This window comes from Gallinula chloropus, assembly GCF_964237585.1.
Source record: "Gallinula chloropus genome assembly, chromosome: 2".
Lineage (NCBI taxonomy): Eukaryota > Metazoa > Chordata > Aves > Gruiformes > Rallidae > Gallinula > Gallinula chloropus.
In genome coordinates this window covers 71,666,315-71,680,106 of record NC_140086.1, presented here as the reverse complement: position 1 = coordinate 71,680,106, position 13,792 = coordinate 71,666,315, and the positions used below count along the sequence as shown (strand labels likewise).

Here is a 13,792-nt window from a genome sequence, read left to right as displayed (position 1 = left end):
CTGATGCCCAGCCAGTCACCAAGAAACAGTCCCCCCCCACGGATCTCCATCCCTCCACCTTTATATGCTGAGCATGATGTCATATGATATGAAATATCCCTTTGATCAGTTAGGGTCAACTGTCTCAGCTGTGTTGCCTCCTAACTCCTTGTGCGACCCCAACCTACTCACTGGTGGGGTGTGGTGAGAGGCAGCACAGGCCTTGGCTCTGTTAAGCGCTGCTCACCAGTAACAAAAACACCCCTGTGTTACCAACACAGTTTTCAGCACAAATCCAAAGCACAGCCCCATACTAGCCACTAATGAAGAAAATTAGCTCTATACCTGCCAAAACCAGCACATGCTCCATCCCTTATTCTGTACCATTTGCATCATGCTCAGGTCCCACACTATCCAGTACATCTTCATTAACCATCACCCCCTTCAGCACAATATGTTACAGTTCATTCGTCCTTTTCTCTTTTTTTTCCCCTTGGCAATGAGCATTCCAGCAAAAGTATTTTCTTTTGAAGCTACACTATAGCAGTGAATACATCTAATGTGAAAGAGAGACAGTAACTAGTTGAGCAGCTGTCAGTCCAAGTCAGTGTCCTTGGCAGTCCCGTGACACCTGGCTTGGGCTGTGGGTGCTTAGTCACAAAGGGAGCTGCAGATGACGGGTGTGTCTAACCTCCACACAAGAGACTGGAATTAATTTTGCCTAAGTTACATGTCTGGTCAGCTCATCTGCATTTGATGTCAGTGGAGTATGGCAAGCAGTGGTAGGCCTTCAGTTACCCAATGTGTTCTACATACCTGAAATTTCAATCAAGATGAATCATGCTCTGAAACTGGCTGTTTCTCTGGAAAATTAGCTGACAAGCTCAGGTGTAGATGCATACCCTACAGATAGCTAAAGCTTCACACTGGCATCCTGTGGCTGAAGGTGCAGTTTGCAGAACCCAGGCGTGCTCCCTGAAGAGCATACCTTGTGCTGATTATAGCTCTTGGGGACCTCTTTGGGGCTTTCTGTTGGTTAGCACTGGATGTGAACTTGGAGCCTTAAAATCCTTCAGTGCCTTTGCAGCCCTTCTTGCAAAGCAAACTGAGTCAACTTAATGGCTACAGGGAGTATGAAAATACAAGACTTCAGATAATTTAAACAGTAGTTGTGTGTTGTATAGTGGCTTTTGTTTAGGTTTTTCTTTTTTCTTTTTGTATTGGGCAACACGTTCATACTTGTTTTCCATCGTGTTCTGTTGGCTGGGCCTTTAGTGAGCTGGAGGCCAAGAGCCCTGTGGTCTTACAGGCTGATGACAAGGATGACAGTGCACTTGAGGCTGAGTTTGAAGCGTCTTCAGTGTGAGTACAGCTGGGGGCTCCAGCCGCTCTGCATGGAATGCCTCGTGCATGATCTTGGGCCCTGCTTTGTGACTTACCAGTGTACTCATGGATGTGCAGCAGATAGCACTGATTTGTTAAACTGATTTATTTCCATTAGGAGTAAGGGGATGCTTCAACTCTACAAAAATTGTTGTGTGCCTTACTGTAGCTAAAAGAATTCAAGTCATGCAGGATGACAACCACTACCAATACATTTTCTCACTATTAGTGTTTGGTTACTGGCTTTATTTTGCAGTATTCAGTACAGGAGTTTGTGTTTCAGCTGACTTTTAGTAGCAGAGCAGTAGAAACATAGCAGACTACTTTCATGAATTCTTTGAAATATTTTTTCACTGACCTAGCATAATTTCAGTAATTCTCTCTCTGTTCTGAAATAATAATAATAATAATAATCCAGTGCTGCTCTAGAACCTTGAAGCTGACATAATTTAAGTTTAAATCCATGACAGAAATCTTCATTTAAGCAGTCAAATTTAATTTCGTGTTGCCCTTGGAATCCTCTCAAGAAAAATAATTAAATTCTCTTCAACTCCATTTGGAATTTCTAACTTGTTTACCTGCCTCTCTAAGGAAAGAGGCATTCAATTATGAATACAGTTATCTTCACTTGTAAGTTAAATAAAAATCCTTTCCCCGCCCTTTTCCCCATTCTACAACCTATGTAGCAGGTAACAACAGGGAGTATTACTTAGAGTTAGCAAATCAATTTGGGTTTTTTCCCCATTGGACATTACAGACTGCAGAATAGGTTTTGGTACCTGAAGATGCAAGGTTTATGATCAGTGACATTTCCACAGTTGTTATTAAAAGAAGCTATTCAACTGTTGGCTGGCCTGTAAATCCTGCTGGGTTTCTGGTAAACAAGCGTTTCAGAAAAGCTGATCCCATCCTTCACATTTTTAGTCTCATCTTCTACCCAAACCTGTGGTTGTGGTAGGAAGAGGAAAACCAGGCTTCCTGCTTTATCCTATCCCGGTGAGTCTATCAACTTTCAGTGGAATAGTCCAGATGAATGCATCACTATTTCTACACCTAACAGCTGAACTGGACAGAAAATAAACTAAAAGCTTCACGGATTCTGGTCATTAACATTTTAACAGAAAAATACTGAAGCTGATCGACTCATAACACTGATTTTATACATTTACGAAGTTTGAATTAGCCTTATGTGGGAAGTGGTTTTTCTGTCTGTGTTGTTCCTACTGGAAATGAGTTTTCAAATTTGAGCCCATTGTTTCTGACAGAACATATTTATTGGTTTAGAGGATTTTAATAGATCATCATAAGTTTAGCCATTGCTGCAATTTGTAATGAAATTTTAAAGTCACAAGTTAAAATATGATGTAGGCATCATCTGGTTCTGTCAAAAGAAATGTTTGCTGTGTTCCTTCTGCTCCCATCATTAATATTGTAGAGAGGAATCTGTACAAATAGATTAAAAGTACTTATTACCTTCCTAAACTTAAAGTAACATTTGTTCACCCAGGAAAGATGTGTCTTCTGCTAATGACCCCTTCTTTTGGTTCATAATCCTAGTCCCTTTCAAGGAAGGAAAAAAGTTTACAATAAAATTTTCCAGTGCTATATTGTCTGAAAAATAGTCTGCAAAATGGGTTTCAGTCTCTGTACCAATCATCTTATTTTGCTGTTTCTGCTAGTATCTAAACTTTGTGTGTGGCTGCAGATGTCTGTCTGGTTTTATAATGGATTAGCACCACCAAGTTCAGTGGAACGGCTTCTGATGGGCATGGTTAGAGATTACAGTCACAATTTTTACACTGTACTAAATTTTGTCTTGGGAGATATTCTTGGTTGGTTTTGGACTTCCCTACCAAATCAGTAGAAGTTCAAGTTCTTCCTCAGCATTTTCCTTCCCACAGTGTTCATGTTTCTTTTCCTTCTAACTCCATCAGCTGTTTGGCAGTTACTTTGCTTTTGTTTACCACATCAAACAGGTTGTCCACAGTCATCTGCTTTGTGTCAACTGATAACTCTTCCAAAAAGAGAAAAATCCACAGTGCCGGTAAAACAAAAAAAAAAAGACAATATTGGCCAAATTCTGTTCTGTCTCACAATGCTCTATATCCAGCAAAGCTGTCTGAAGTCCATGGAGTTGCTCTGATTTACGCCAGGCTAATTGAGAGCAGACTTGGGGTTTTGAGCTGGGAAAAATTGACCGTAAATGCTAAAGGCAACCAAAAGAAAAACTTGCAGGCCTTTTTCATCCATTTGGCAACCTTCTTCCGAAGTAAATGCATTGCTTTTTCACTTGTGGTTTAAAACAAATAAAGACCCAAATCTGCTTTGTGTTAAAATAGTTTTCACGGAGAGTGAAACCCAGGCTAATGTGTCTGTTGCTAAATAATTAAATAAATAACTTGATAACAACTACTAAGAAAGGCTGAAGGCTGTTTCAAGGATATGCAGCTGCTGCCATGTGCTTTAATGTGCCATTCCAGACCACCAGCAGGTTTGCTTTTATCAAGACATCTTTCTTTTACCATGATGGCACAAAACACCAAAACACTTGGGGGGGAAATTCAGTCCTCTTCACATGATGTTTTAAATGCTTTGCTGAGGGCACCTCCTAAGGTTTTCTGCTCTGGTCCAAATTGAGTGCTCTCAATCTGTGGTTTAGCATGCTGTTTCCTAAGCATCAGACTTTAAAAAAAATTCTTCCATGGTTCTTGTTTTGTTTTAATTTAAAGTAAAGCTGGCTTTTTCCAACCACACAATGGATAGAGTCGGGGAAAAATGTAAGGAGTGGCATGGAACTTCTTGCACTAGATTGATGTTATTGTATGCAGTGATTTCTGGCTATGTAAGCATTTAAAAAAATAATAAAATGCTTTCTGTCTGTCAGGCTTGTTGTGTCTGGCTTCAAGGGAGTAGAAGGCAGGTAGCTTATAAGTTCTCGGTGCTGTCTTGAGCACTGAAGAGGTGCTTTGCAAGACCCTTACACATAGAAACAAGAAACAAGTATTTCTCCCATTTTTTCAAAGTATCAAATTTCAGGTTTTGCTGTCCTTTTCCCTTTCTCCAGTACTGCAGAGTGGTCATCCCCATCTCTCTCTCCAGGTATCCCATCACAGCTGTGTCAGTCAGACTTAGCAAACGTACTCAAAGGAACTTCATATGAGTGTGGTGGCTTGACCCTGGCTGGAGGCTAGTTGCCCACCAAAACAGCTCTTTCACTGTCTATCCTCAGCTGGACAGGGGAGAGGAAATAAAATAGAAGGCTCATGGGTCAAGAAAGGGCGGGGAGAGATCCCTCACAAGCTACTGTCAGAGGCTAAACAAGCTCAATTGCAGAAAATTAATTTATTACCAGTCACATCAGAGTAGGATAATGAGAAGTAAAACCAAATCTTAAAAACATCTCCTCCCTACCACTCCTGTTCTCTTGGGTTCAACTGCACTCCAAATTTTTTCTCCCTCCTCCCTGAGTGGCACAGAGGGATGGGGAATGGGGGTTGTGGTCAGTTCATCACACCTTGTCTCTGCTGCTCCTTCCTCCTTGGGGAGGTGTCCTCCATCTTCACCTGCTTCAGCTTGGGGTCCCTCCCACAACAGACTATCCTCCATGAACTTCTCCATCGTGAGTCCTTCCCACAGGCTGCAGTTCTTCATTAACTGCTCCATCATGGGTCCCTTCTGTGAGGTGCAGACTTTCAGGACCAGACTGCTCCAATGGGGGTCCCCCCACGGGGTCAGAAGTCCTGCCAGCAAACCTGCTGCAGTGTAGGCTCCTCTCTCCATGGGACCACAGGTCCTGCCAGAAGCCTGCTCCAATACGTACTTCCCACGGGGCCATAGCCTCCTTGGAGTACATCCACCATTAGGTATTTAACTAGTTTACTATACTATATGATGATGATGATGATGATTATTATTATCATTATTATTATTATCATCATCATCATCATCATTATTCATAGCTTTGACTTACTATATATCATAAAAAAATCTCAAAAGAATTACTATATATGCTACTAGGCTTGATACTATACATGTTAGTCTAGACATAACGAAGCCTTGGTTAGGACTTTCTTCTTGTGTTTGAAACCAACCAAGCAGAAGAGCTGACTGACATCTTAGGAACCCATCAGAACATCCTGAATCTGTGACTGAAACTGGATATGAGAAGCTACCTTATTTAGATCCTGGGGCTAAAAAGGTTTGAGGAAGACCAACTGCTCAGGTTCACCAGAGGCTTCCAGATTTTTTCAGTCTGAAGAAACTTGGCCTTCAGGAAAATTGTATTGATAAGAAAAAAAGCAGTAGAGGACCAAACAGGGAATGTACCTGTGAACTGAGCTTTTGTTAGGGTCCTGCCTGGAAGGCTGTTCAGACTCTTCCTCTGAGGACAGAGCAATACAGAAAATTCCAAATTTCCTGAAAATTTCCGTGTTAGCTGAACACACTACCACTGTATGACACACACTAGGCTCGAGGGCTTTCACACCCTTTACAATCCTAGAAAAAAATTGGAAAATTGTTGTCAAAATAAAGGAAAGCTGTGCTGAGAAGTCGTAAGAATCCATGTTTCTGGTGCTTGATGATGGCTGAGATGCAGGAAGAGATTGTGACGCTGTTTAGGCTTTACCAGAAAAGAATGAGCACAGCTGAGCCTCTGGTGCTCAGCGTTTTTTCCGCTTATCTTCAGATTCCTGTCGAGTTCCTGACCAGCAGCGCAGGCCTTCGTTTGGCTATTATGCCCCATTAACTGATTATTCAAATTGCTTCATGTGGAGCCAGGCCTGCAGGGGTGGTTTGTCCAAAACACAGCTGAGATTTCTTTTTTGTTATTATTATTTTCTATAATTTTCAGATGGCCTAAACCATAACTAATCTTTGCTTTCTCTCTAGCATTTCCTATGGCAAAGTTCTAGCTTTTGTCATGATGCTTCAAGTTCTGGTGACTTCCCACTGGACTATGTGAGATGTTTTGGTTGTGTAAGTAGTTATGGCTGTAAATTGAACTGCTGGTTACAGTGGTAGGTGGGGCTTATTTTCTTTTATTTAGGATGGACAGTTTCCACATCTCTTGTGACAGATAGGATGTATGGTATGATACGTATAAAACAGCAAAGTGGGGGAACTCAGTGTCAGCATTGAAGTCAGGACTTGGGCTGTGATATTAAAAGCCTAGAAAATAAATTAATTTACTTTTATTGCTTTAATAGAAGGAAACAAAAGTACTCTTTTCCTAGGTGTTTGTCTCTGGTTCCTGGTTTTGGATAGTTAAAGCAACTGAGACATAGCTGGCAGCACTGGACTTTGCTGTAAAAGCTGCACATTTTCTCTCTTAGGCCTGTATGTGCCTACACGGATTTACCTTCTCAGTGTGTTCCCAGCATTTGTAAACATGATCCTCTGAGGCCAGGAAAGTTTTTACACGTACAATGGGAAGAGAGCAAAATAACAACCAGCAGCTTGGCAGGATGCCATTTCCCAATCCTTCCCTTTGAAGTAAGGGGCAATAATTATGACCTTCAAGTGTCAACCAGTATGCAGTTCCAAGCTCTGAAAACACCATTTCTCCTCTCTTTCTGCAAATGTTTCAGTATTTATGGCTCCTATTGCTCTCTACATCATGATGCTGTTTTTTACCTCTTCTGTTCCTACAGATGTGAAAACAGCAATGCTGTTCGATGATTAGAGAGTTGGGACTCTTGCAAGTCTTTGCAGAGCTTTGCCAGTATCTTAAGGAAGGTTCTGCTGTCTTGCTCTGCTTTGATGTGTCTTATATAAACCAACAACAGCAGTGAATACAGTGTGGAGGCATTACCTAGGTGTTATGTAGGTTTGAAAAGTTGTGACTGAAAGTATTTTAGGGATAAACAAATATCAGTAACCTAAAGCTAAGGAACAGCATGATATGAAAATATAGAGAGCACACTTGCTTTACATTATTTGTCATTTCCTCAACTTTTTTTCTGAACAATTTTATTTAGGGCAGAAATACCAGGGTTAGTTTTCCTTTTGACTGTTGTAAATACTCATCTTATTTTCCATTCTCTGCAGAAGGCCAGATTTTGAGGCTTCAGAAGTAACTTATCTGTATCATTTCATGTATGTTCATCTTCACACAATTGCAGCAACTGCAGTTGTTTGTCACATGTAGCAGTAGAATGGAAATGGGAAGGGGGGTTAAGAGACAGTTTCTTTAGGGGTTTTTTTAGTGGATGAGGAAAGTATACTGCCATATCTTTACACATGGTAATAAATGATTAGTTTAAATTGTTACGACTTTCAGCTTTCACGTAAAAAACCTATTTGTTGTTCTGGCAGCTAGAATAGATGAAAGGAAGAAGCAGCAAAAGTGTACCAAAGCATTTGTTTGGTTTACAAGGACTTGGGAATTTGGCTATGAATTCTTTTTGCTAACCTATGAAAGTGGAATTTCACTCATAAATTGAGGACAATGGCAAGCAATTGCAAAAGAGAATAAAATTACATCCACTGTGACTTATAAAGATCTCTCCTTGATGGAACATTTTTCATTTTCTGTTTGTTCACCTGTGAGGGGCTCAGAGAATCAATTTTCCAAGTGCTGTGCAAGAGGTAAAACAGGGCAGAGGTTTGAAGGGGTGCAGGGAACCATCTTGAAAGAAAAATTTGAGATCAACTCTAGTATTTATAGCATTTAATTTAGAATAATATTGTGGAATGGTTAATGGTGATATTACTGCACTAAATGTGGCCTATAGTCCTGGTCAGGAGCTGCTCCTCTGAAAGATGGTGAAAGTTTGAATCAAAGTAATTTAAAGAAGCTAAACTGAAAACCACTTGACCTATTTACAAAGAGAAAGAGAGAGAACATCCCTTGTTAGTGATTAATTGCATATAGGGAAATTTTTATATAGGGAATAACGGCTGATATCTTCACAGTTCCCCAATCCTTTCTTCTCTGGGTCACTTCATAACTCCAAGATTCCTTTTTTGCCTAAGTCCAGTGTTTGCACTTTTTAGGACTTTCCATATAAGTATGTGGTTGGTTGCAAAAGTCTCAGAAGTACATTTAGAGCCTTGTCTAATAAAATGCAAAATTAAGAATAAAATATTTAGGACTTCAGTAAAGGTTAAATGAGCCCTACACAAATTGTTATCATGTACTAAAAAGGAGGTATTTTAATCTGCAGACTGAATTTTAATTTGCAGACTGAATATGAGCCAGCGGTGTGCCCAGGTGGCCAAGGCGGCCAATGTCGTAGTGGCTTGTATCAGAAACAGCGTGGCCAGCAGGTCCAGGGAAGTGATTGTGCCCCTGTACTCGCCATATCTTGGATATTGTGTTCAATTTTGGGCCCCTCACTATAAGAAAGACATTGAGGTCCTGGAGCATGTCCAGAGAAGGGCAACCAGGCTGGTGAAGGGGCTGGAGAGCAAACCTTATGAGGAGCGGCTGAGGGAACTGGGGTTATTCAGCCTGGAGAAGAGAAGGCTGAGGGGAGACCTCATTGCTGCCTACAATTACCTGAAAGGAGGTTGTAGAGGGATGAGTGTTGGTCTCTTCACCCAAGGGACAGGAGATAGGATGAGGGGGAATGGCCTCAAGCTGCACCAGGGCAGGTTCAGATTAGACATTATGAAAAAAATTCTTCCCCAAAAGGGTTGTTGGGCACTGGAACAGGCTGCCCAGGGAGGTGGCTGAGTCTCCGACCCTGGGTGTATTTAAAAAATGGGTAGATGAGGTGCTCAGGGATATGGTTTAGTAGAGGATGGGTATGGTTAGACTTCATGTTCTCAAAGGTCTTTTCTGTAATCTGCTGTTATCTCATAAATTAACTGCATTGTATCTGCAGACCAAAACAGTGCTAGCCCAATTACAGCAACACCTTCCTTTTTTCCTCTTTTTCTATATACAAACATTAGTGGTCAATTTCTTCGTGAATTAAAGTAATTTAAAACATACCTTACGCTTTAAAAATTGCCTTTCATACTGAGCAGTGCAGAATTTGTTTCTGTGTTCATGCTTATTTTCTGGCTTTGGATTTTTTTGTTGAGGGGTTTGGGTTTTGGTTTTTACCTTCAGGTCAGCCTTTGATTTTTCTGTATCTTTTGGGTTTGGGTTTGTTTTGGGTTTGATTTTTAGAGCAGAGGGGAGTGATAAAATTGTTTATAGGCTACAAGCTAGAACAAAGAAAGCCTGACTTTCTTCAAGCTGTATTCATCAAAACTCTGTAGAGGGAAGAATTTGGGGGAAACCAGGGTGGGACAATGTCTAGATAACCTTAACGCACATAGTGCTTTAGGCCATTTTTTGGTGCTTTGAGTACTTGTGGAGTGAGATTCAGTGTCTTCAGCGTGGTGCCTTAATTGTAAAGTCATGTAGCTGTGGCGAGCTTTGGTGTCTGTTAGATATGACTCCTGGTATCATACAGGCTTTGCCCCTGCCTTTAGCTAAACTTGTAGATGAGTCCTTGATTACCATTTCCTTTCATCAATCTGTTAGTATTTGTGTCTCTGCAGCTTAAAGCAGCTATTTAATATTGGCAGGACAAGTTTGATTGGACTCTTTTAATTGTTTGGGGATTTTTTAATTTAAATTTATTTAAAATTGAGAAAGGTTAATCCGTTAATTCTCAAGCCTTTGTCCATATTTCATTTTGATGCCATTGTGGCTGTCTACCCATACACTGCACTTCCATTGTCTTTTTAAACATGAATATATTGTCAGAGACTATAAATACTTTAAGGTCAAACTTTATCGAAACAACTGAGCAAAAAATGTGCCCTCATAGATACATGTTAGTTGCCATAACTGATGATATACTTTTTAAAGCTTTGTGGAGATTTTGGGGGTTGTTTGGTGGGGGTGTTAGCCTGCAGTAGTAATCCCTTTTAAAGAATATGAACCCAGTGATTACTTTGAAATTTGTTTTTACTGCTGTTTCAAAGCTATTTTTTAAATACTTCTAATCTGGTACTGTTGTCATGGAACTGCAGTAACCCAACAATAACCTTAAGGTTATCTGAATATATCTGATCCTTTAGCATTAGCTGAATCCTTTCCTCCCTGCTTCAAGATAAATTGTCGCCTTTTGTTGAACAGGTCAGGTTCTCTGTGCTACTGAAAAGCATGCTGGCTTCTGCAGCCTAGTGTAATTGAAATCCTCCCTATGAATAATTTTTTCTTAATTTAATTTTACTATTGCACTGAGAGCAAATTGCCTGTTTATGTGGGAGGGAAAGTGAGCTTTTCCACATCCTCCCTTCTTCATTGCACACAGAAATGAAGAGGTTCCAGAAGAACTCACAAATCAGCTGTTCTTTTTGAGCATCCATCTGACATTCTTAGCTGCACAAGAATGGAATCTTTCAGTAGTTGTTGTTTTCCTGTTTTAGTAAACAATCAAGGGGAATTTTTCCTATTCTACTTTTTGGGAAAGATTTAGCTAGCAGGTGCTACCTGTTTTCATGGACAGAATTATTTGTTCCTTAGCAGTACTGAGAAACATCTGCCACTAGTGCTTTGGTTAAAAGAACAGCGTGCTTGATTCCTGCCTGTGAGCTTACCCCTCTCCTCTAATCTGAATCTGATCCACTTTTTGGGGCTAGGCTGGGGATCTGAAACTGTGAGTGTAGTTGCTGGAGAAGGAATTTAGAAACACTGAACATCTCTCCTAAGCATGTGCTTATTTCTATTTTCCAAATTGCCCTCAACTGAACTTGGTTCCCTCAGGTTGGGGAGCATGCCCACCTCCACACACAGCACCGGTTATCTCTGCAACCAACATAGGCAGATCCTTCTGGCTGTGTACCTGCTGCTCTCCTAGAGTTAGTATTAGCAGAGCAGGAGACCTTTCCAATCAAAGCCCCCTCTACACTTTTGGTCTGGAAGTTAAGGAGATTTGCAGAAAGAGTCCTTGGCCTGACAGAAGAATCATCTGGCTGGTATGTCTAAAGTTAATCTATCAGTTAAGGTGTGATGGTGGACCCACAGAGTCACTTCACTAGTACTAGAGAGATGTAGGGGAGCAGAGACATTGGTTAACTTGCAGTTTTGTCCACAAATCTTAGCATCTGACTCTTGTGGAGCAGGTATTGCTAGGAATGGCCTTGGCAATGCCAGTCCACCGAGCCAGTTGCTCTAATAGGTGTGTAACACCTGCTTGGTGTAATGCTTGAGCTCTGAGCAGATGGGAGTGTATATGGTTTGCACATGTTCGCTTCATAGAGCTCGTCCTGTTAATTCAGTTTTCTTATTTATTATCCTCAGTTCAGATATATGTGCCAGAATCAGTCAGAGATTGACTTCTAACAAAATGCTCAGCTTGGGAACAGCCCCCGTTAGGGATGTGTGATGTCTGTTTATAAACTGTACAAACCAGCGTGCCACACAAGGTCACTATACATGCATAGTTCTTTTGAAATACGATATTCTCAAATAATATACAAATTAAGGGGCTATTATTCTTCATCTGCGCCTTTAGAGAAGAGCAAGTCATAACAACTGAGAAGCAAGTGCTTGACTTTTTGCTTCCTTAAACAAAATTGCAGATAAACATCAGAGCAGACAGAAGTATTTCCTTCATGTGACATTATTAATAGTTCACGACCCATCATGAAGGAGGACAGGGGTTAAACGTTCCCTTTGGGTCCATGTAGGTCATATCATCTCCTGGTAGAAGTTCTGTTTCTCGCTGTAGACAGGAATGTATCTCTACCTGTAGGCTGAAACCAAAACATTTGAGGTCCCAAACTGTGATAATGGTTTTCATTCCAGTAACTGACCTAAAGATTAAATTAATTCCCTATTTTGTTATTTAGCCTTCAGTACACGAATGTATTACCCAGCTTTACCTAAAAGAAGCATGTATGTAAAGAGCTTTAAGCACAGCTATTTTATATATCATCTGAAGACATACTTCTATTTTAATTGTATTTTAAAGTAAATGCAAATGCTTATAGAAAATACGTCATTCTTGGCTCTGGGAATTGGGATATCACAGTTCTGTTTCCTGGTTTGTTTTTCAGCTGTTAATCTGAATTTATATGGACATTTCTATGGTAATTCTAAAAGCTGCTTCATTTTCAGGATACTTCTTGAAGACAACTAGTCCTTCCAGGGTAAGGTGCAGTAAATCTTTTGTGAGGGACTGGCCGTGTATCCTAATTTTATGAAGGCTATTATATATGCAGCCTTAAATTAAGGTGTTTTCATTTATAATTAACCTAGTTGTATGGGAATCAAATTTTCCCTATAATGGATTAGAATGATGCTTTACAAAGCAGTAGGAAACCTAGACAGCTGAATTTTAATTGATTACTGCTCACTTGTAGTACTTAATATATGATTCACTTCACAGTGTACAGAATTTTCAAAAACAGTTTGAAAAATTAGAATAATATGTCATGGAAGTCCAGTGAAGTTTCCATTGACTAGAAATGGGGAAAAAAGAAGACCCAGGGAACTACAGGCTGATCAGTCTCACCTCTGTGCCCAGAAAGATCATGGCATATAAGCAGGTGACTGGGGACAGCCAACAAGGCTTCACTGAGAGCAAATTGTGCCTGACAAATCTGGTGGCCTTCTATGATGGGATTTACAGCATTGGTGGATAAGGGAAGAGAAACTGACTTCATGTACCTGGACTCATGCAAAGCATTTGACACTGTCCTACACAACATCCTTCTCTCTAAATTGGAGAGACATGGATTTGACAGACGGACCTCTCAGCAGACAAGGAATTGGCGGGGTGGTCACACTCAAAGAGTTGCAGTCAACAGCTCAATGTACAGGTGGAGACCAGTGACAAATGGTGGTCTTCAGGGATTGGTATTGGGACCAGAAACGTTTGCCATCTTTGTTGGAGACGGGGACAGTGGGATTGAGAGCACCCTCAGCAAGTCTGCCAGTGACACTGAGCTGTGTGGTGCAGTCAACACGCTGGAGAGAAGGGATGCCATCCAGAGGGACCTTGACAAGTTTGAGAGGTGAGCCTGTGCAAACCTCATGAAGTTCAGCAAGGCCAAGTGCAAGATCCTGTGCATGTGCAGGGCAATCCCAAGCACAAATAGAGGCTGAGTTGAGAATGGATTGAAGAGAAGCACTGTGGAGAAGGACTTGGGAGTGTTTGTTGATTAAAAGCTCAGCAACAGCTTCAACGCATGTTTGTAGCCCGGAAAGCCAACTGTATCCTGGGCTACATCAAAAGAAACATGACCAGCAGGTCAAGGGAGGTGATTCTGCCCCTCTACTCTGCTCTCCTGAGACCCCACCTGAAGTATTGCACCCAGCTCTGGGGCCCCCAACATAAGGACAGGCAGCTGTTGGAGCAAGTCCAGAGAAGACCCATGAAGATGATCAGGAGGCTGGAGCACCTCTCCTGTGAAGACAGCTAAGAGAGTTTAGAGATTTTGATTACCTATTGGGAAGGAATTCTTCCCTGTGAGGGTGGTG

At 41.0% G+C, this 13,792-nt stretch overlaps 1 protein-coding gene across 3 annotated transcripts in view; it reads left to right on the top strand.

Annotated features, from left to right (window-relative positions):
* FHOD3 (formin homology 2 domain containing 3) overlaps positions 1-13,792 on the top strand; it is a gene marked incomplete at both ends in the record, with an annotated part of 396,588 nt that overhangs the window by 283,502 nt on the left and 99,294 nt on the right. The window contains one exon of one of the 3 annotated variants that reach the window (XM_084260346.1): positions 1,255-1,341. The exons of the other annotated variants lie outside the window; for them this stretch is intronic. Coding sequence (XP_084116472.1) covers positions 1,255-1,341 — 87 coding nt within the window. The remainder of the gene's footprint in view (positions 1-1,254; positions 1,342-13,792) is intronic. 3 annotated transcript variants of the gene reach the window in all.